The sequence below is a fragment of the Hirundo rustica genome, chromosome 4 (genome assembly GCF_015227805.2).
Source record: "Hirundo rustica isolate bHirRus1 chromosome 4, bHirRus1.pri.v3, whole genome shotgun sequence".
Lineage (NCBI taxonomy): Eukaryota > Metazoa > Chordata > Aves > Passeriformes > Hirundinidae > Hirundo > Hirundo rustica.
Genome location: NC_053453.1, coordinates 538,951 through 561,961, shown reverse-complemented (window position 1 = coordinate 561,961; position 23,011 = coordinate 538,951). Strand labels below are relative to the sequence as shown.

The following is a 23,011-nucleotide window of genomic DNA, read 5'->3' as shown; positions in this document are numbered from 1 at the left end:
TCTCCCCATTGTGTCCAAACCCGCTTCTCCCCATTTTGTCCAAACCCCATTATCTCCATTTTGTTCAAACCCCATTCTCCCCATTTTGTCCAAACCCCGTTATCCCCATTTTGTCCAAACCCCGTTATCTCCATTTTGTCCAAACCCCGTTCTCCCCATTTTGTCCAAACCCCATTATCTCCATTTTGTCCAAACCCCATTATCTCCATTTTGTTCAAACCCCATTCTCCCCATTTTGTCCAAACCCCGTTATCCCCATTTTGTCCAAACCCCGTTATCTCCATTTTGTCCAAACCCCGTTCTCCCCATTTTGTCCAAACCCCATTATCTCCATTTTGTCCAAACCCCATTATCTCCATTTTGTCCAAACCCGCTTCTCTCCATTTTGTCCAAACCCCATTATCTCCATTTTGTTCAAACCCCATTCTCCCCATTTTGTCCAAACCCCGTTATCCCCATTTTGTCCAAACCCCGTTATCCCCATTTTGTCCAAACCCCGTTCTCCCCATTTTGTCCAAACCCCGTTCTCCCCATTTGGTCCAAACCCCGTTCTCCCCATTTGGTCCAAACTCGTTCTCCCCATTTTGGTGCCAGGCAGATCCCGGGGCCCTGGGGCAGCAGTGGGAGCGAGCAGGACTCCCATTCCCATTCCCATTCCCATTCCCATTCCCATTCCCATTCCCACACCCAGTGAAAGGGGGTGCAGCTGTTTTTGGGGTGACTGTGTGGGTCTGTGGCCGGGGAGGTACCGGGTGCCCCATCTCATGTCCCACATCCCTTCAGAGCCTCTGGAAACGCCCAAGGTTTGGGTCGGAATTTCCCTTGGCTGCCCCCAGCAGCGTCTGCAGCGGGGCCAGAGCAGAAACCGGGATTGTTCCAGGGAGATAACGGGATCGGGATCGTTCCAGAGGAGATAACGGGATCGTTCCAGAGGAGATAACGGGATCGGGATCGTTCCAGAGGAGATAACGGGATCGGGATCGTTCCAGAGGAGATAACGGGATCGGGATCGTTCCAGAGGAGATAACGGGATCGGGATCGTTCCAGGGAGATAACGGGATCGGGATCGTTCCAGAGGAGATAACGGGATTGGGATCGTTCCAGAGGAGACAACGGGATCGGGATCGTTCCAGAGGAGACAACGGGATCGGGATCGTTCCAGAGGAGACAACGGGATCGGGATCGTTCCAGAGGAGACAACGGGATCGGGATCGTTCCAGAGGAGATAACGGGATCGGGATCGTTCCAGAGGAGATAACGGGATCGGGATCGTTCCAGAGGAGGTAACGGGATCGGGATCGTTCCAGAGGAGATAACGGGATCGGGATCGTTCCAGGGAGATAACGGGATCGGGATCGTTCCAGGGAGATAACGGGATCGGGATCGTTCCAGGGAGATAACGGGATCGGGATCGTTCCAGAGGAGATAACGGGATCGGGATCGTTCCAGAGGAGATAACGGGATCGGGATCGTTCCAGAGGAGATAACGGGATCGGGATCGTTCCAGAGGAGATAACGGGATCGGGATCGTTCCGGCACCGCTCCCCAAGGACACGCCAGCCCAGAAGCCCAAAGAGCCCCGGCTGCCCCAAGGACACGGCCTCGGAGCCGCTTCCCCAGCTGGAGTTATCTGGACACGGCTCAAGGCTCCCCACTCATCCCACCCCCATTCCCGATCCCTCCTTGTCCCCCCCGCCCCAAAATCCCGGCCCGACCCCAAGGATGTTCGGGAGAGGCTGAGTTTTCCAATGTTTTATTTGTGTTTTGAGATTACAGAGTCTTTATTGCTGATCTAATACAATCACTCAGACATTAATATTTAAAACATCCTTTTTGAAATGTTAAGGTTGCAACGTTTTCGTTTCCTCACTGCTGATGAACGAGTTTCGTCTTATTAGCTTTAAAGTTCAGAACAGAATTAACTTCCTTTATGTGATTTTGCTGGTGTTACCTAAAATCTCCTTTTTCCTAAGTCTTGAAAAATGTGTTACATTAAAAAAAAAAAAAAAAAAAAAAAAAAAGAAGAAGAAGATAAAAGAAACCAAACCCCATTACACGTTTAATTTAGAGATGATCACAGGATATGATTCCAGGTTGATTAGGAAAAAAGCCAAGCGAGCCAAAAAAGCTTTTACAGGAGAAGCAGAACATGGAGAAGAGCTTTAAAAATCGAGGTGGGAAAAGCCAGGTGGGATTTTAGTATTAATATATATATATATATTTATTTTTTTTTTCCCCCCCCTTCCTATCTACCTGGAAGATAAAAGGGGATTGAAAGAGGGCAGGGAGGGCTCCGGGGCTGTGCAGAGCAGGCGCAGGGCAGGACGCGGCTCTGGGGATGAGAGGGGTCGGGATGAAAGGGGCTTTTCCAGGGGGAAGTGGCTGTGGTTGGCTCGGGATGGGATTCCCGTTCTTCCCAAAGCTGCTCTGCCCCAGTGACCCCAGAGAGCAGCGAGGGCTGGCACAGACCAGGATCCAGCTCGGGGAGAAAAGACCTGCGTGGGATGTTTCAAATAGCTCAGGGGATTCTTCCCGAAAAAAAAATCTCAGGATCTGGGCAAAACGAACGAGCAGAGATCGTTTCGAGTCGGTGGTCAGCGATCCGTCTACGTGGAAGCTTCTCAAAGCCCGAAGGTCTCCTCAAGGCTTTCTCAGAGCCCTTCCCAAGGCCTCTTCAAGGTTTATTTCAAGGTCTTCTCAAGGTTTCCTCCAGGGTTCCTCAAGGTTTCCTCAAGGTTCTTTCAAGGTTTTTCTTCCTGATTTTGAGAGATGTCAAAGAGAAACCTGGGACAAGCCGGCACATGGGAACGTTTGCTCTGGAGATGAGCGGCTCGCGGCCAACCTGACTCCAAACCTCCTGAGAGCTGTGGAAAAGCCTCGAGGCCGTAATTCCTCCGTTTTCCGTTCCTTGTGCGCGAAGGAGCTGCCACAAAAGAGTTCCCCGTGGCGGCAAAGAAGCCCAGGAGGACAAAACACGGATCCGCAGGCCATGAGAGACTCGGGAAGCGAACGGGGAGCAGGACCAAGGCTCCTGTGCTCACGGGGCTGGGCACTTTTATTTCAGAAGGGTCACCTTCTCCTCGTGACGGGACTGTGGGTCACCTTGGGAAGGGTCACGCTGTCCCTCTGCTCAGGTGGCACATCCTGGGGTAAAACGGGGAACTCTGGCAAATTTATTCTCCATCAGCTCCGACACACCGAGATTCCAGGCGACCAAAAGGGTTTCGGCGACGCCCGACTCTCCCCTCGCGCGGAGCCCGGGGCGGACGTCTCGTACATTCCAAAGGGGATTTCCGGATTCGTACAGATAGGGACCAGGAAATCAAAACTCCCAAGGTTTCCAACGAGGACTGAAATTCGGCCGGAGAAGGACCCGTGTCCTCCCAGCCGGGCGGCCGGCGAGCTCCGCTGGGCGCGGGCAGAGCCGCCGGGCGCGCGAGCAGCATCGGCGGGCGAGGCCCTTCCAGCAGCGCGGGCCCCGCCGGGAACGCGACTTTGGTTGATCCAGAGAGGTTGGCACTCGGAACGACAGCAGCAGGAAAAACGCCGCGGGGCCGCGGCCAGGGGAGCGCTCGGCGCCGTTCCCGGCCCTTGGGCGCAGCTCCGGGCAGAGCTAAGGCGAGGTTCCCCGGCCGGGCACGGCCCCGGGCACCGCCGGGGCGCACGGAGAGGCTTCTCCAGTTCCCCAGGCGCCTGGAGCCAGGGAGGGTTTTGGCTTTGTCGTCAAAGCGCCGGAGAGTCCCCGGCTCGCCGGGATCCGGCGCCGCTGGAGAAGCGCCGGCGCGTGGAGGAAACCAAAAGCGGCTCCCAGGCCGGGTCCCGCCGAGCGCGGGGGCGAGCAGGGGTAAGTAAGGGATCATTCCACGGCTCGATTCCAGCAGCTTCCTCCTCGCCTCCCCCGTCCTCCCAGCCCCGAAAAAGAACGAACCCAAAGAGAAGAATGAAAAGGAAGGGAAAGAAAATCCAGCGTCTCCCAGTCCCGCGGCAGGACGAACACCAGTGGCGGAGGCCACGTGAACAGTATTCTAATTTAATAAATAAATAACCTAAAACACACTGTCGACTATGGCAGCAAGCCCGGCTCTAGCGTGGGAAGCTTGCGCGGTTTCATCCTGTACAGTAGTTGAGAAAGACTCGGGCGGTCGTTGCTGTTCCTCGCGATTCTCCGGGACGCGGCGGCGGGAACTCAGTATCTGGGAGAAGGAGGAAAAGCGAGACTTCTCCTGGCTGAACTGGGGGAGCGGGGAAGCGGTGAGAAGTGCCCCGGCAGCACCACGGCGGATTTGGGGAGGGGGAGACGCCAAGGACAGGAACGGTGGAGGAGGGGACTCGGTCCTCGCTGCCTCCGAGGTGCCCAGGGGACGTCGGAGGGGTCGCGGTTCCCTCTCAGTGCAGGGAACTCCCGGTGACCCCCGACGGATCCCGACCTCTCCGTGCACGGGACAAACCTCATTCCCACGAGACTGGGCCACATCAGACACCAAAACCAGGGATAAATCTCATTCCCTCAGGTTGGGCCATGCCAGACCCCAAAACGAAGGACAAACCTTATTGCTACGAGACTGGGCCACATCAGACACCAAAAACAGGGACAAACCTCATTCCCATGAGGCTGGGCCACATCAGACACCAAAACCAGGGATAAACCTCACCAAAACCAGGGACAAACCTCCTTCCCTCAGGGCTGGGCCATGCCAGACCCCAAAACCAGGGACAAACCTTATTGCTATGAGACTGGGCCATGCCAGACCCCAAAACCAGGGACAAACTCATTCCCCTGAGATTGGGCCATGCCAGACCCCAAAACCAGGGACAAACCTCATTCCCACAAGACTGGGCCACATCAGGCACCAAAACCAGGGACAAACCTCATTCCCACAAGACTGGGCCACATCAGACACCAAAACCAGGGACAAACCTCATTCCCACGAGGCTGGGCCATGTCAGACTCCAAAAACAGGGACAAACCTCACCAAAACCAGGGACAAACCTCGTTCCCTCAGGCTGGGCCATGCCAGACCCCAAAACCAGGGACAAACCTCACCAAAACCAGGAACAAACCTCACCAAAACCAGGGACAAACGTCATTCCCCCAGGGCTGGGCCACGGCAGACACCAAAACCAGGCACACAGAACTGAACCAGAGGGAATTCCTCCACAGCCATGGGGAAGCACCAGGATTTTGCACGGAAAAAAAACCCCTCAGGATCTGGGAAAACCCAGTAATCCCCAAACTGGGAGAGTTCTGGTGCTCTCTGCCTGCCAAGAAAATCCCATTTCCTGCTGGAAAAGGATCTGGGCTTCACCCTCCCAATCCCACCCGCGTTTGTGCAAAGCCGTTCCGTCGTCACGGCAGAAATTCACGGCAGCGCTGGCTATAAAAAAACGCGGAGAGGGAAGCGATCCAGGGGCTCCCATTGAAAATCGCTATTTTGGGGATGTGCCCAGGCTGTGCTTGGGAGAGGAGCCGAGCCCGTGGGAGCAGCCCCGGGGCCGAGGCCGCCCTGTGCCACCTCCTCCTCCGTCAAACTTTAAAAATAAAGCCGCCAGCCAGCCGGTGGCACGGCGCTGGCATCTGCCACCACGTCTGGGTGACAGCTGCTGCCACGCACAAAGGGCTCCCGTCACGGCTCCAGCGGCACCGGCCCCTGCCCGCTGCCGGCCCGCTCAGGACGAGGGCGGTGAAAGCCCCTGTGCCCCCACGGGAGTGCCCCACAGCGGGGCAGGAGGGCAGAGGGGTGGGGGGCACCGGGAGGGGCACAGGGCTGGGAGAGAACTGGGAGGGACAGAGGGATGGGGAAGGCACCAGGAGGGGAATCAGGAGGGGAATCAGGAGGAGCGGAGGGTCGGTGGGCATCAGGAGGGGACTGGGAAGGGCACTGGGAGGGCACCGGGATGGGAATCAGGAGGAGCACAGAGCTGGGAGGGCACCAGGAGGGACAGAGGGATGGGGAAGGCACCAGGAGGGCACCAGGAGGGGAATCAGGAGGAGCGGAGGCACCAGGAGGACACCGGGAGGGGCACTGGGAAGGGCACTGGGAGGAGTAGAGGGTTGGGAGAGCACCAGGAAGGGCACCAGGAAGGGCACAGAGCTGGGAGGGCAATCAGGTGGAGCAGAGGGCAGGAGGGCACTGGGAGGGCACTGGGAGGGCACTGGGATGGGAATCAGGAGGAGCACAGAGCTGGGAGGGCACCAGGAGGGGCAGAGGGCTGGAGGGCACCAGGAGGGGAATCAGGAAGAGCAGAGGATCAGTGGGCACCAGGAGGGGACTGGGAAGGGCACTGGGAGGAGTAGAGGGTTGGGAGAGCACCGCGAGGGGAATCAGGAGGAGCAGAGGGTCGGAGGGGGACTGGGAGCACCAGCAGGGCACTGGAAAGGGCACTGGGAGGAGCAGAGGGCTGGGAGAGCACCAGGAAGGGCACCAGGAAGGGCACAGAGCTGGGAGGGCGACAGGAGGGCAATCAGGTGGAGCAGAGGGCTGGAGGGCACCGGGAGGGCACTGGGAGGGCACCGGGATGGGAATCAGGAGGAGCACAGAGCTGGGAGGGCACCAGGAGGGACAGAGGGATGGGAGGGCACTGGGAGGGCACCAGGAGGGACAGAGGGATGGGAGGACACCAGGAGGGGAATCAGGTGGAGCAGAGGGCTGGGAGAGCACCAGGAGGGGCAGAGGGCTGGAGGGCACCGGGAAGGGCACTGGGAGGGCAGAGGGCCGGGAGGGCACCGTGAGGGGCACAGGTCTGGGGAGGGCACCAGAAGGGCACTGGGAGGGGAATCAAGAGGAGCAGAGAGCTGGGAGGGCACCAGGAGGGCACCAGGAGGGCACCAGGAGGGCACCAGGAGGGACAGAGGGTTGGGAGAGCACCGGGAGGGGACCAGGAGGAGCACAGAGTTGGGAGGGCACCAGGAGGGGCAGAGGGCTGGAGGGCACTGGGAAGAGCACCGGGAGGAGCAGAGGGCCGGGAGGGCACCGTGAGGGGCACGGGGCTGGAGGGCACCTGTAGTAGTTGGGTTTGAAGGGTCCGTTCTTGTTGAGCCCCAGGTACTTGGCCTGCTCGTCCGTCAGCTCGGTCAGGTGCGCGTCGAAGGTGGGCAGGTGCAGGCTGGCCACGTACTCGTCTGGGGGCACAGAGGAGTCCGGGCCCCGTCACAGCGAGACCCCCGGGCCGAGGCAGGACCCCCCCGAGGTCTCTGGGAGGTGTCACCTCACCCCGAGAGTGGGACGAGCCGCCCCGGCCGCCAAAGCCACGATTCGCACCCGACAGCTCATTCTGGAGGCGCAGGGTGCTCAGGGGGCTCTGCCGGGGCTGAGCCCCCACGGGACCCCCGGGAGATGTCCCCTGCTCTCCAGAGCTGGGACAGGGACACAGCCCAGGCCAGTGTCACCTCCCAGATGTGACAGGGACACAGCACAGTGTCACCTCCCAGCTGTGACAGGGACATAGCACAGTGTCACCTCCCAGTTGTGACAGGGACATAGCACAGTGCCATCGCCCAGCTGTGACAGGGACACGGCCCAGTGTCACCTCCCAGCTGTGACAGGGACATTGCACAGTGCCACCTCCCAGCTGTGACAGGGACATAGCACAGTGTCACCTCCCAGCTGTGACAGTGACACAGCCCAGTGTCACCTCCCAGCTGTGACAGTGACCCAGCCCGGTGTCACCTCCCAGCTGTGACAGGGACCTTAGCACAGTGCCACCTCCCAGCTGTGACAGGGACACTGCACAGTGCCACCTCCCAGCTGTGACAGGGACATTGCACAGTGCCATCTCCCAGCTGAGACAGTGACCTGGCCCAGTGTTACCTCCCAGCTGTGACAGTGACACAGCCCAGTGCCACCTCCCAGTTGTGACAGGGACATTGCACAGTGCCATCTCCCAGCTGTGACAGTGACACAGCCCAGTGCCACCTCCCAGTTGTGACAGGGACATTGCACAGTGCCATCTCCCAGCTGTGACAGGGACACAGCCCAGCCCAGAACCACCGCCCAGCTGTGACAAGGACCTAGACCAGTGCCACCTCCCAGCTGTGACAGTGACCTAGCCCGGTGTCACCTCCCAGCTGTGACAGGGACACAGCACAGTGCCATCTCCCAGCTGTGACAGGGACCCGGCCCCTTTATTTCATGCCCACCCCTATTTTCTGTGCTCATCCCTTTATTTCTTGCCCACCCCTATTTTCCGTGCTCACCCCTTTTTTCCTCCTCACCCCTATTTTCCGTGCTCACCCATTTGTTTCATGCTCACCCCATTTTTCCGTGCCCACCCCATTTTTTCCTCCTCACCCCTATTTTCCGTACCCACCCCATTTTTCCCTCCTCACCCCTTTTTTCTGTGCCCACCCCATTTTTCCCTCCTCACCCCTATTTTCCGTGCTCACCCCTCTTTTCCTCCTCACCCCATTTTTCCGTGCTCACCCCTTTATTTCATGCCCACCCCTATTTTCCGTGCCCACCCCTTTGTTCCGTGCTCACCCATTTGTTTCATGCTCACCCCATTTTTTCCGTGCCCACCCCATTTTTCCCTCCTCACCCCTTTTTTCTGTGCCCACCCCTATTTTCCGTGCTCATCCCTTTATTTCATGCCCACCCCTATTTTCTGTGCTCACCCCATTTTTCCCTCCTCACCCCATTTTTCCGTGCCCACCCCATTTTTCCCTCCTCACCCCATTTTTCCCTCCTCACCCATCTTTTTCGGCAGCAAGTACACGTCCTGCTTGTAGCGGCCCTCGGGCGCGTTGTAGAGCTCGATGAGAGCCAGGGCCTGCGCGGAGCACACGCGTGTCAGCGCCCGCCGCGCCCCGGCGCCGCCCCGGCCCGGCGCAGCCCCCTCACCTGCGTGGTGGCCGTGATGGACAGGACGAAGGTGGGCACGGTGGAGCAGCTCAGGTTCAGCAGGCGGCCCTGGGGAGCAGAACCCGGTTGGTGCCGGGGCGCCAAACGCGGCCTGTGGCCCCAGGGGAGGGGACGGGAGGAGCTGGAAGGAGCAGGGACGTGTCCCAGGTGTTTGTCACCTGCACCAGGGCGTGGCTGCCCTTAGGGGAGGGGGAATCTCCCTGGGGGAGAAAAGCCTGGGGGATAAACTGGGAGAGGTTATAGGGCAGGGCTCCTTTCCTGGGATGGGATAAACTGGGATGGGATAAACTGGGAGAGGTTATAGGGCAGGGCTCCTTTCCTGGGATGGGATAAACTGGGATGGGATAAACTGGGAGAGGTTATAGGGCAGGGCTCCTTTACTGGGATGGGATGGGATAAACTGGGAGAGGTTATAGGGCAGGGCCCTTTCCTGGGATGGGATGCAATAAACTGGGATGGGATGGGATAAACTGGGAGAGGTTATAGGGCAGGGCTCCTTTCCTGGGATGGGATGGGATAAACTGGGAGAGGTTTTGGGGCAGCAGGGCTCCTTTCCTGGGATTAGATAAACTGGGATGGGATAATGGGGGAGATGTTTTAGGGCATGCCCCTTTCCTGGGATTAGATAAACTGGGAGGGGATGGGATAAACTGGGAGCTGCTTTAGGGCAGGGACCTTTCCTGGGATGGGATGAACTGGGAAATGTTTTGGGGCAGCAGGGCTCCTTTCCTGGGATTAGATAAACTGGGATGGGATGGGACAAACTGGGAAGCTTTTTCTTGACGCCAGGAACTCAGGGAGGAGCTGGTGGCTCTGCACAAGTCCCTGACAGGAGGGGACAGCCTGCGGGGGGGTCAGGCTCTGCTCCCAGGGAACAGGGACAGGAGCAGAGGGAACGGCCCCAGGGTGGATTTTAGGGAAAATTCCTCCATGGAAAGGTTTGTCCAGCGCTGGCAGAGCTGCCCGGGGAGGTTTGGAGCGCCCATCCCTGCAGGGATTTCCAGGTGGATGTGGCACTCGGGGGCTGGGAACGGTTGGACTCCGCTCTCTCGGAGGCGTCTCCCAACCTCCACGACCCCGTGATCCCAGGAGCCCGGGTTCCACGGTTTGCCTGCGGTTCCTGCCGCCCCTCTCACCTCTGCCAGCAGCACGATCCTCTTCCCGTCGGGCCAGATGACGTGATCCACCTGGGACCTCACCCGCTCCCAGGTGAGCTCGGGCGTGCGCAGGCTGGCCTGGAACACAAAACCTCCCAACCTCAGGGCGGCCCCAGAGCCGCGGAGAAGGGGTGAGGAAGGGCGGCAAATCCCTGCCGGAGCCCCGGGATCCCACCCCGACCCCGGTGACACCTCGGAGTCACAGCCTGGATTGGTTTCGTCATCTCAGCGCATCAAAAACTCCCCCACGGTGATGGGCCAAGAGCTGGTGAGGAGGATGCACGGACCCTGCACGGCTCCTTCCAGCCAGGAAAACGCCTCCAAACCCCCCGGAATTCTCTGGAATTCTCCAGAGGAGGCTCCCCTGTGTTTTTGCAGATTTTGGGACTCCTGGCCGGATTCCCAGATCCCGAGGGAAGGGTGAGGCTGGGGGCACCAGGCCCTGCTCGGGGCGCTGGAGATCCCTTCCCGCTCCTCGGCATCCCTCGGGATCGAGGAGGGACCGGGACACATCTGGGACACGGGGGGTGGGGGATTTATCTCCTGCAGGGGCTTCCTCAGGACAGACAGAGCCGTGGTGGGGCCCCAAAATATCATCACCCCAAAACGCCATCACCCCAAAGAGCCACCGTCCTAAAACACTGCAACTCCAGAGCACCGTCACCTCAAAACAGGATTAACCCAAACACCGTCACCCCAACAACACCAACACCCCAAAGAGCCACCGTCCTAAAACACTGCAACTCCAGAGCACCGTCACCTCAAAATATCATCACCCCAAAATATCATCACCCCAAAGAAGCACCATCCTAAAACACTGCAACTCCAGAGCACCGTCACCTCAAAAGAGGATTACCCCAAACACCATCACCCCAAAATATCATCACCCCAAACACCATCACCCCAAAATATCATCACCCCAAAACACCAACACCAGAAAATATCATCACCCCAAACGCCATCACCCCAAAATATCATCACCCCAAAGAAGCACCATCCTAAAACACTGCAACTCCAGAGCACCGTCACCTCAAAACAGGATTATCCCAAACCCCATCACCCCAAAATATCATCACCCCAAAATATCATCACCCCAAGGACCACCATCCTAAAACACTGCAACTCCAGAGCACCATCACCTCAAAACAGGATTAACCCAAACACCGTCACCCCAAATATCATCACCCCAAACGCCATCACCACAAAATATCATCACCCCAAAATATCATCACCCCAAAACACCAACACCCCAAAGAACCACCATCCTAAAACATTGCATCTCCAGACACCGTCACCTCAAAAGAGGATTACCCCAAAATATCATCACCCCAAAACAATCACCCCAAAACACCACCATTATAAAACATTGCAACTCCAGAGCACCGTCACCTCAAAACAGGATTATCCCAAACACCATCACCCCAAACAATCACCCCAAAACACCAACTCCACAAAACACCAACACCCCAAAGAGTCACCATCCTAAAATATTGCAGCTCCGGAGCACCATCAACTCAAACAATCTCCCTCAAACCCCCGTCACCCCAAATGCCATCACCCCTCAAACACCGTCAACCCCCAAACCCATCACTCTCAAACCCTCATCACCCCCAAATGCCATCACCTCAAATGCCATCACCCCAAACCCTCATCACCCCAAACAATCACCTCAAACACCACCACCCCAAACCCCCGTCACCCCAAACCTCCATCACCCTCAAGCCCCAATCACCCCAAACACCACCACACCAAACCCTCAACACCCCTAAACCATCACCCCAAACCCCCATCACCCCCAAAACAATCACCTCCGAAACCCCATCACCCCCAAATGCCCCAAACCATCCACCTCCAAACCCCATCACCCCAAACCCTCATCTCACCCCAAAACCCCCATCACACTCAAAAACCCCAAACCATCACCCCAAACCCCCATCACGCTCAAAAACCCCAACCATCACCCCCAAACCATCACCCCAAACCCCCATCACGCTCAAACACCCCAAACACCATCACCCCAAACCCTCATCTCACCCCAAACCCCCATCATGCTCAAACACCCCAAACCATCACCCCAAACCATCACCCCAAACCCTCATCTCACCCCAAACCCCATCACGCTCAAACACCCCAAACCTCAATCACCCCAAACCATCACCCCAAACCCCAATCACCCCAAAACCCTCACCCCAAACCCTCATCTCACCCCAAACCCCCACCACGCTCAAACACCCCAAACCATCACCCCAAACCCCAATCACCCCAAACCATCACCCCAAAACCCCCATCACGCTCAAACACCCCAAACCATCACCCCAAACCCCAAACCCCCATCACCCTCAAACACCCCACACCCCAAACCCCGTGTGCCCGCGCTCACCACGTCGATCTCGGTGTTGGAGTGCCCCATGTTGCAGACGATGCAGCTGTTCTTCATCCTGTCCAGATGTTCCCTGGTCACCACGTTCTTGTTCCCTGCGGTGCCAAAAACCCCGATAATCGCCCCAAAACCCCGATAATCGCCCCAAAACCCCAATAATCGCCCCAAAACCCCGATAATCGCCCCCTGCCCTGCTCTGGGCCCCTTTTGGGGCGTGGATCCCAATTTCCCGCCCCGTACCTGTGCAGGTGATGACGATGTCCACCTGCCTGATGACTTCATTGAGCTTCACCAGCCGGAACCCGTCCATGCTGAGAGGAAAAAAGCGGGGAAAAAGTGACCCCCGGATCCCAAATTTAACGTCCTGCAGGGCCACTGGGAATTTCTGGGGGTCATCCTGGAGGGTCTGGGACGTTTGTGAGAAGTGAGAAGGGATTTGGGGGTTTTTTTCCCATCTCCTGCCAAGCCTTTCTCATCTGCAAGCCTCAATTCTCGACCTAGGTGGGATTTTTAGAGCTGCTCCTCCTGCAAGGAACCTCCAGGAGCTCAGAATCCAGCTTGGGATGGATTTAGAGCGCCCTAAAAACCACCCCGAAGCTGCGGGTGCCTCTGGACACCCCTGAAATCCCAGTTTAGGCACCTGCAGAGCCCTCAGGGCCGCTGAGCCTCCCCCAGCGAGGTGAGCTCAGGGCTAACGAGGGCAGGCTGCGGGGTTTTTAATTTGGGATTTGTGGAAGCTCCTTCCCGCGCCTCTCGCAGGCTGCAAAATCCCAGTTACCAAAAAAAGAAAAAGCCTTTTTTATTTTTGGTTTTTTTTTCCTCGCTGCACGTCCCCGTTTCCTGAGCTTTTCCCCCCGCTGCGTGCAGGAGCAGGGATTGCTGGAAATTCCCAGCTGAGGATGGATGAAGGGCACAGAGGAACCCACAAAGTTCATCAGCTCTGCTAATTAGGGCTCGTTAGTGCTCCCAATGACCTTTGAAGGAGCTGGCGGGGAGCAGGCTGAGAGGTTTGGGGATCCCTGGGGATGCAGGAGAATCCAAACCCAGCTGCGTGTGGGGGGATGGAGGTCGGACCTCAGGGGGTGCTCGGCCTTTTTTGGGGTGTCCTGGTGGCCCTGAGGGCTCGGTGAGGGTCACAGGACCCCAAAAGCCCGGGGTGAGGGGTGGGCACAGCCAGGGAGCAGCTCCGGCCCAAAATCCCTGCAAAAGCCACGACCTCAAACTCCTGGATGCTGTGGGATGGGATAAACTGGGAGAGGTTATAGGGGCAGGGCCCTTTCCTGGGATGGGATAAACTGGGATGGGATGGGATAAACTGGGATGGGATGGGATAAACTGGGAGAGGTTATAGGGGCAGGGCCCTTTCCTGGGATGGGATAAACTGGGATGGGATGGGATAAACTGGGAGAGGTTATAGGGGCAGGGCCCTTTCCTGGGATGGGATAAACTGGGATGGGATGGGATAAACTGGGAGAGGTTATAGGGGCAGGGCCCTTTCCTGGGATGGGACAAACTGGGATGGGATGGGATGGGATAAACTGGGATGGGATGGGATAAACTGGGATGGAATGGGATGAACTGGGAGAGTTTATAGGGGCAGGGCCCTTTCCTGGGATGGGATAAACTGGGATGGGATGGGATGGGATAAACTGGGATGGGATGGGATGGGATAAACTGGGATGGGATGGGATAAACTGGGATGGGATGGGATAAACTGGGAGAGGTTATAGGGGCAGGGCCCTTTCCTGGGATGGGATAAACTGGGATGGGATAAACTGGGATGGGATAGGATAAACTGGGATGGGATGGGATAAACTGGGAGAGGTTATAGGGGCAGGGCCCTTTCCTGGGATGGGATAAACTGGGATGGGATGGGATGGGATGGGATAAACTGGGATGGGATAGGATAAACTGGGATGGGATGGGATAAACTGGGAGAGGTTATAGGGGCAGGGCCCTTTCCTGGGATGGGATAAACTGGGATGGGATGGGATAAACTGGGATGGGATGGGATAAACTGGGAGCTGTTTTAGGCCCTTTCCTGGGATGGGATGGGATAAACTGGGAGCTGTTTTAGGGCAGGGCCCTTTTCCTGTGATGGGATAAACTGGGATGGAGTAAACTGGGATGGGATAAACTGGGATGGGATGGGATGGACTGGGAGCTGTTTCAGGCCCTTTCCTGGGATGGGATAAACGGGGAGCTGTTTTAGGGCAGGGCCCTTTTCCTGGGATGGGATGGGATAACTGGGATGGGATGAACTGGGAGCTGTTTCAGGCCCTTTCCTGGGATGGGATGGGATAAACTGGGATGGGATAAATTGGGAGCTGTTTTAGGGCAGGGCCGTTTCCTGGGATGGGATAAACTGGGATGGGATGAACTGGGAGCTGTTTCAGGCCCTTTCCTGGCCCCAGGCCGGAGCTGCGGGCGCAGGGAATCCCCGGGAGCAGCGGGAATTCCGGCCTGGCTGAGCCGGCCCTTACCAGGCCTGCAGGGCGCAGATGGGGTCGATCTCGGTGACGTAGACGATGGAGCCCATGGCCTTGAGCGCGGCGCAGCAGCCCTTGCCCACCTGCAGCGGCACCACAGGGCTCAGCCCCACGGCCCCATAGGGCTCAGCCCCACGGCACCCATGGGGCTCAGCCCCACGGCACCCACAGCCCCATAGAGCTCAGCCCCACAGCACCCACGGGCTCAGCCCCCACGGCCCCATAGAGCTCAGCCCCACAGCAACCCACAGGGCTCAGCCACACGGCACCATAGAGCTCAGCCCCCACAGCACCCATTGGGGCTCCAGCCCCACGGCACCCCACAGCCCCATAGGCTCAGCCCCCACGGCCCCATAGGGCTCAGCCCCACGGCACCCATGGGGCTCAGCCCCACGGCACCCACAGCCCCATAGAGCTCAGCCCCACAGCACCCACGGGGCTCAGCCCCACGGCCCCATAGAGCTCAGCCCCACAGCACCCACAGGGCTCAGCCCCACGGCACCATAGAGCTCAGCCCCACAGCACCCACGGGGCTCAGCCCCACGGCCCCCACAGCCCCATAGGGCTCAGCCCCCACAGCACCCACGGGGCTCAGCCCCAACAGCACCATAGAGCTCAGCCCCACAGCACCCACGGGGCTCAGCCCCACGGCCCCATAGAGCTCAGCCCCACAGCACCCACAGGGCTCAGCCCCACGGCCCCATAGAGCTCAGCCCCACAGCACCCACAGGGCTCAGCCCCACGGCCCCATAGAGCTCAGCCCCACGGCCCCATAGAGCTCAGCCCCACAGTCCTACGGGGCTCAGCCCCACAGCACCCAGAGCCCCACAGTCCCACGGGGCTCAGCCCCACGGTCCCATAGAGCTCAGCCCCACGGTCCCATAGAGCTCAGCCCCACGGCCCCATAGAGCTCAGCCCCACAGCACCCACAGCCCCATGGCCCCATAGGGCTCAGCCCCACAGCCCCACACACGCACAGCCCTACAGGACCCAGAGCCCCCCCCAGCCCCCCAGCCTGCACCCCTGAGCTCGCTGCCACCCTCCAACACCACATTTCTACTCTATTTCCAGCCAATCGGGTAAAAACACGACTCCAGTTATGGGGTTTTTATCTTTTCTTGTGTTGGAGCCGGGATTAAACGCTCGGGAGATGATTTTGTGTTTGGATTGAGATGTTTGGTAATTCTTCTCTCTGGCACAGTGTCACAAGCGGTGAGCTCTGGCTAACGACGTGAAAAACGGATTTTATCTCTTTCTTTACGAGGCTTTTTAAGGATAAACTGTCCAAAAATGGCCCTCTCTCTCTCTCTACAAGGCCTTTTAATGATAAATTGTCCAATTATGAAATGACACCTGAATTATTTTCACTTTTAACCCAGTAACCAACCAAAAATGCGGATTTTTCTGCCCAATTCCAAAATCCCAGCCAGAGCCCTGGAGGAGAAGGAGGTGAAAAAGAAGAACTCAGCCTCTGCCCTAAATCCTCCACCTTGCTTTCTCTCCATTGCCGTGTTCCAAACCCTCCAGCTCGGAGTTTTGCACCCTGTGCTGTCACACACTCCTGTTGAACTCCACAGCCACAATCCCAGCGCTGGGATTTCATTTTGGAGCCTTTTCCACGGCCTCAGGTCAACGCAGCGTTTGCTTGGGGGTCAGCACAGAAAATCCTGGAATTCTCAGTGCCCAGGGTTCCAACATCCAGTGCTGCCTTGTTGGGCCTGTCCTAAGCCAGAATTAACCCTAAACTGGAATTAATGTGCGAAGGCAAATTCAAATTCCTACTCAAATTCCTGCACAAATCCTTGCACAAATTCTCACTAAAATTCCTACACACATTCCTACTCAAATTCCTACACGAATCCTCGTACAAATTCCTGCACAAATCCTTGCACAAATTCCTACTCAAATTCCTGCTCAAATTCCTACACAAATTCCTACTCAAATTCCTGCACAATTCCTGCACAAAACCTTGCACAAAACTCCTACACAAATTCTGACAGAAATTCTTACACAAATTCTTTCACAAATTCTACATACATTCCTGCACAAATCCCCTGCACAAATTCCTGCACAAGTTCCACACAATTCCTACTCAAATTCTTTCACAAATTCCTGCAGGAATTCTTGCACACATTCTTACACAAATTCCTGCACAGATTCCTACACAAATCCTTGCACAAATCCTACACAAATTCCTGCACAAATTCCTACTCAAATTCTACACAAATTCCTACAAAAATTCTTACTCAAATTCCTGCACAAATTCCTGTACAAATTCTTACACAAATCCCTGCACAAATTCCTACTCAAATTCTTACAAAAATTCTTACTCAAATTCCTACACAAATTCCTGCACAAATTCCTACACAAATTCTTTCACAAATTCCTGCACAAATCCTCGTACAAATTCCTACTCAAATTCCTAAAAAAATTCCTGCACAAATCCTTGCCCAAATTCCTATACAAATTCTTTCACAAATTCTTACACAAATTCCTGCACAAACTCTTACACAAATTCCTACGCAAAATTCTTCACACATTCCTGCACAAATCCTTGTACAAATCCTTACACAAATTCCACACAAATTCATACACAAATCCTTGCACAAATCCCTGCACAAACTGCTCTCTCTGTTGTACCCACGTTATTTTGTTATTTTCGTTACACGTTGAATTTACCTGACTTTGCAAAAGGCGACGTCACTGAACCTCAAACTGGGTTTTTTGGGTTTTTTTTTCCTTACTTAACTCGCCCAGTCTCTTGGTTTTTTAGGGCATTAAAAATCCTCGATTTGTTTCCAGCTTGGATTTCTCCCTCGGGCCCGAGGGGATTTTCTGTGCCTCAGTTTCTCCGTGTGGATGGGGCTGGAGCTCAGGAACCTCCCAAGGGATTCACAGCTCCAGGAGATTCTTCCCAGCCCCTCCAGGCTCCTCGGGTGGGGATCAAACCCCGTTTGTGGCGCGTGAAATCCCAGGATTTGGAGCCATCCGAGACTTAGGCCTGGCTTAGGGGAGGGAGGCACTGAAAACCCCACTTGGTTTCGGTCCCGGGGATTATTTCCCCCACCCCCCAGAAAAAATGTGATTACAGCAGGAAAAAACGGGAATTCCAGCTGTTTTGGACATGAAAAAAACATCCCGGCAGGGCATTGGCGTGGGCTGGTCCTGAGAAAAACCGGGAAAAGGGGAATATTCCCACGTGGAGAGAGGGTGGGTGAAGGGATAAATCAAGATTAATTCTCCCTCCACCACACTGGAATGCCCAGAACGCCCGCAGAGCCTCTGATTTTAGTGAAATCAGCAAATGTAACAAATACATTTAAAGAGAAATATAAAGGTAGCGAAATCTGATTAAATATAATATTAAAGTTAAATAAATAAGTGTTGTATCAATACCTGGGCGTGCCAATATCCAGGTATTAAAGATATTCAGAATATTTAATGTAATTTTTTTTTTTAAGGTTCGGCTTTGGCATCTCTTTAATGATAAATGAACGACAGAAAACTTTCAGTTTTTGGCAAACTCCCGAGGTTTGGAGGGTCCCGAAGGTGCAGAGCGAAGAAGGATTGACCCACGGAATTCCCAGTGGGAAAACTGGGGGAAACTGAGGAAATGGAGCCCCTTACCTCCCCCTAGCCCACAAACCACCACCTGCTTCCCTCCAAAACATCATATCCGTCGTCCTCTTGAGGCTGAGGGAAAACAAAAGCAAAATAAACCAAAACCGCAACTAAAGGCTGCTCCAAGGAGGGATCCACACTGGATCCTGCATCCCCGAAATCCCGGGGGAGAGAGAAAAGCCAAAACCCACACACACACACACACAAAAATTCCCTTTTCCTTTCGGAAGGGTGGGGGGGTTCTTTTGTTCTTCCAGCAAAAAGGATGGGATTGGGGTTTGGAGCCCTTGGGTTTGATTTTTATTCGTTTTCCCTTTTCCCGAAACAGTGAAAACCCTCTCCAAAAAATCCCCTTTAATCCGAGTTTTTGTGTCGTCGACCCCAAACGCCCCCCAAGGCGAGTGGGAGCTCCTCGCCAGAATCCCAGAGCTTTTCCCAAAGGAAGCTTTTCCCTTCCTCTGGTCTCTCCCGCTCCCTCCCCGAGCGTGTCCTACATTCCAGGCTATTTTAGCTCTGGAGTAGAGAGGTTTGCGGCCCGGGAAGGTGAATTCCCTCCGCTTTCCACGGGAATTCAGCCAAAACCCCACAGCAGCTTCCAGGCACCTCTGCTCCCATCTGCCCCGACCCCCTTCTCAATTCCTGGGCCAGAATTCCAACTCAATTCCAAGGTGCTTCCAGAGAATCCCAGGATTTTTTGGGGGGGTTGAAAAGGAGCTTAAATCCCAATCCCGTCCCATTGATCCCATTGATCCCATTGATCCCATTGATCCTGTTGATCCCATCCCATCCCATTGATCCCATTCCACTGATCCATTGATCCCATTGATCCCATCCCACTGATCCCATTGATCCCACTGATCCCATCCAATCCCATCCCATTGATCCCATTGGTCCCATTCCATTGATCCATTGATCCCATTGATTCCATCCCATTGATCCCATTCCATTGATCCCATTGATCCCATCGCATTGATCCCTTGATCCACGGATCCCATTGATCTAATTGATCCTATCCCTACTGGATCCCATCCCATTGACCCCACAGATCCCATTGACCCCATTGATCCCATTGATCCCAGTGATCCCCACTGATTCCATCCAATCCCATCCCATTGATCCCACTGATCCCATTCCCTTAATCCACTGATCCCATTGTGTTCCATCCCATTGATCCCATCCTGTAAATCCCATTGATCCCATCCCATTGATCCCACTGATCCCACTGATTCCATCCCATTAATCCCACTGATCCCATTCCGTTGATCCATTGATCCCATTTGATCCCACTGATCCCATCCCACTGATCCCACTGATCCCACAGATCCCATTGATCCCACAGATCCCACAGATCCCACTGATCCCACTGATCCCACTGATCCCAGTGATCCCACAGATCCCACTGATCCCACTGATCCATCCAATCCCATCCCATTGATCGATTCCCACTGACCCCATTCCATTGATCCCATTGATCCCATCCCATTGATCCCATCCCACTGATCCCATCCCATTGATCCAATTGATCCCATTGATCCCATCCCACTGATCCCATGGGTGTTCCCACTATCCCAGGTTGCCCCAAGCCCCATCCAGCCTGGCCTTGGACACTTCCAGGAGCAGCCACAGCTTTTCTGGAATTCTGTTCCCGTATTTCCACCCCCCTGCACATCCCGAATTCTGGGATTGTCCGTGTACAGAGCCACAGACGGCGGCACGAGGACAAAACCCGGCGCGGCCTCGGCTCGGCCCGCGATGGAATTTGGGGCTGGAAGGGCACGGACACACAATTCCAGGAAAACAACGGGAATAAAGAGAAAAGAGGGATAAAGAGGGGAAGGAGGAAGGGCAGGGACGGTGAATGACCCGGATTTTATCTGAAGGGGAGAGGGACAGGACGGGAATTCTGGGTAAGGAAGGATTTTATTCTCCTCTGACACACGGGATGATCCAAAGGGCAGCAGAGCAGAGCCCTGAGGAATTCCTCCCCTTCCCCTGAGGGAATTCCTCCTCATTCCCTGTGGAATTCCTCCACTTTCCTGTAGGAATTACTCCTCATTCCCTGAGGGAATTCCTCCCCATTCCCTGTAGGAATTCCTCCCCTTTCCCTGAGGGAATTCCTCCCCTTTCCCTGAGGGAATTCCTTCCACTTCTCCTGTAGGAATTCCTCCCTTTTCCTGTGGGAATTCCTCCCCTTTCCCTGTGGGAATTCCTCCCATTCCTCTGTAGGAATCCCCTCCCATTCTCCTGTGGGAATCCCTCCCCTTTCCCTGTGAGAATCCTTCTCCATTCCCTGAGGGAATTCCTCCCTTTTCCTTGAGGGAATCCCTTCCCCTTTCCCTGTGGGAATTCCTCCCCCATTCCCTGGAGTGAATCCCTTCCCCTTTCCCTGAAGGATTCCTCCTCATTCCCTGAGGGAATTCCTTCGCTTTTCCTGTAGGAATTACTCCTCATTCCCTGAGGGAATTCCTTCCCATTTCCTGCGGGAATTCCTCTCCATTTCCTATGGGAACTCCTCCTCATTCCTTGTGAGAATCCCTCCCCATTCCCTGAGGGAATTCCTCCCTTTTCCTTGAGGGAATTCCCTTCCCCTTTCCCTGAGGGAATTCCTCCCCATTCCCTGTGGGAATTCCTCCCATTCCCCTGTAGGAATTCCTCCACTTTTCCTGTAGGAATCCCTCCCCATTCCCCGTGGGAATTCCTCCCTTTTCCTTGAGGGAATTCCTTCCCTTTTCCTTGAGGGAATTCCTTCCCTTTTCCCTGTGGGAATTCCTCCCCATTCCCCTGAGTGAATTCCTTCCCTTTCCCCGTAGAAATTCCTTCCCCCTTTCCCTGTGGGGAATTCCTCCCCTTTCCCTGAGTGAATTCCTCCCCATTCCCTGAGTGAATTCCTCCCCTTTTCCTCTGACTGAATCCCTCCCCCATTCCCGGCGGGAATCCCTCCCCATTCCCGGCGGGAATCACGCCACCCATCCAGGATGGATTCCCTGCCAGCAGTACAGGTTGTCAAACTTCTGCTTGGGTGACGGAGTCGTTAACGTTCATGGCCGGCACGCAGAGCTTTCCCGGGCCTTGGAGAGCTGGTACAGCCTGCCACGGACACGGACACGGACACAGGGATCATCCCCGGGGAATTCACCCCCGAGCCCGGGAATCCGGGCGGGAAAGGCCCTAAAGGATCGTCCTGGCCACGGGCAGGGGCATCCAGGGGGATCCAGGGGCAGCCACAGCAGATCTGGGAATTCCAGCCCTCACCGCCCTCATTCCTTCCCAAAATCCCCAGCCCAATCTCTGCTTTCCCACTGGGAATCAATTCCCTGTGTCCTGTCCCTCCAGGCCTTGTCCCCAGCCCCTCTGCAGCTCTCCTGGAGCCCCTTTGGGCCTGGAATGTTCTGGAAGCTCTCCCTGGATCCTTCCCTTCTCCAGCATCCCCCTGCTCTCAGCTCTGGGAGCAAACTCGACGCCCCATAGCAGGAAAATTTTTAAAAAAAATTGAATTTAAATTTAAACACCTCTCTGTGGCCACCAAGAGTCTGAAAATCCTGTCCCTGCTCCAGGCCTCGGGAAGGAGAACCTGCCTTTGGAAATCTCCTCTTCCCTCACTGGGATTCCGGATCCTGGAAGTACACCAGCCCTTGTCCCGACCTCACTGGAGGCACTTCTGTTTCAAAGGTTTCAATTCCCCGTTCCAGGAGCTGCCTGAGCCTCTGGCCAGGCTCTGACCCAGCTCGGAGCTGCAGGAACACGGCACGAAGCTGCTGCTCTCCTCAGGGATGGGATTCATTCCATGGAAAAGCTCCTCCCAGCCCCAGAGCTGCTCCCACCTCAGCTCTGCTCCTGCCAGGGACTCAGGGATTTTCAGTCACTCCTCTCTGAGCTTCTCCCTTCCCAAAAAATCCTCTCAGCTCCTCTTCCCAAACCTCTCACTTTTTCCAGGGATTTAGGTCAGGGCTTCTTCCCTTCCCCAAAAAATCATCTCAGCTCCTCTTCCCAAACCTCTCTTCTTCCCAGGGATTTAGGTCATGGCTGTGCTCTCTCCCTTCCCCAAAAATCACCTCAGCTCCTCTTCCCAAACCTCGCTCCTTCAAGGGATTTAGGTCATGGTTCTGCTTCCTCCCTTTCCCCAAAAAATATCTCAGCTCCTCTTGCCAAACCTCTCACTTTTCCAGGGATTTAGGTCAGGGTTTTTCCCTTCCCCAAAATCACCTCAGTTCCTCTTCCCAAACCTCACTCCTTCCTGGGGATTTAGGTCATGGCTGAGCTTCTCCCTTCCGCAAAAATCATCTCAGCTCCTCTTCACAAAGCTCTCTCTTTTCCAGGGATTTAGGTCACGGCTTCCTCCCTCTCCCCAGAAATCATCTCAGCTCCTCTTCCCAACACCTCTCTTCTTCCCAAGGATTTAGGTCATGGCTGTGCTTTCTCCCTTCCGCAAAAATCATCTCAGCTCCTCTTCACAAACCTCTCACTTTTGCAGGGATTTAGGTCAGGGCTTTTCTCTTCCCCAAAAAA

At 55.6% G+C, this 23,011-nt stretch overlaps 1 protein-coding gene across 1 annotated transcript in view; it reads right to left on the bottom strand.

Annotated features, from left to right (window-relative positions):
- Positions 1-1,737: 1,737 nt before the first annotated feature.
- AHCYL2 (adenosylhomocysteinase like 2) overlaps positions 1,738-23,011 on the bottom strand; it is a 42,833-nt gene continuing 21,559 nt past the window's right edge. Inside the window, 14 exon segments of the mRNA XM_040062148.2 lie at positions 1,738-4,193; positions 7,000-7,120; positions 8,688-8,766; positions 8,838-8,906; positions 9,995-10,093; positions 12,396-12,490; positions 12,636-12,706; positions 14,879-14,969; positions 18,515-18,551; positions 18,553-18,577; positions 21,472-21,491; positions 21,493-21,522; positions 21,524-21,568; positions 21,571-21,592. Coding sequence (XP_039918082.1) covers positions 4,187-4,193; positions 7,000-7,120; positions 8,688-8,766; positions 8,838-8,906; positions 9,995-10,093; positions 12,396-12,490; positions 12,636-12,706; positions 14,879-14,969; positions 18,515-18,551; positions 18,553-18,577; positions 21,472-21,491; positions 21,493-21,522; positions 21,524-21,568; positions 21,571-21,592 — 811 coding nt within the window. The 3' untranslated portion in view covers positions 1,738-4,186.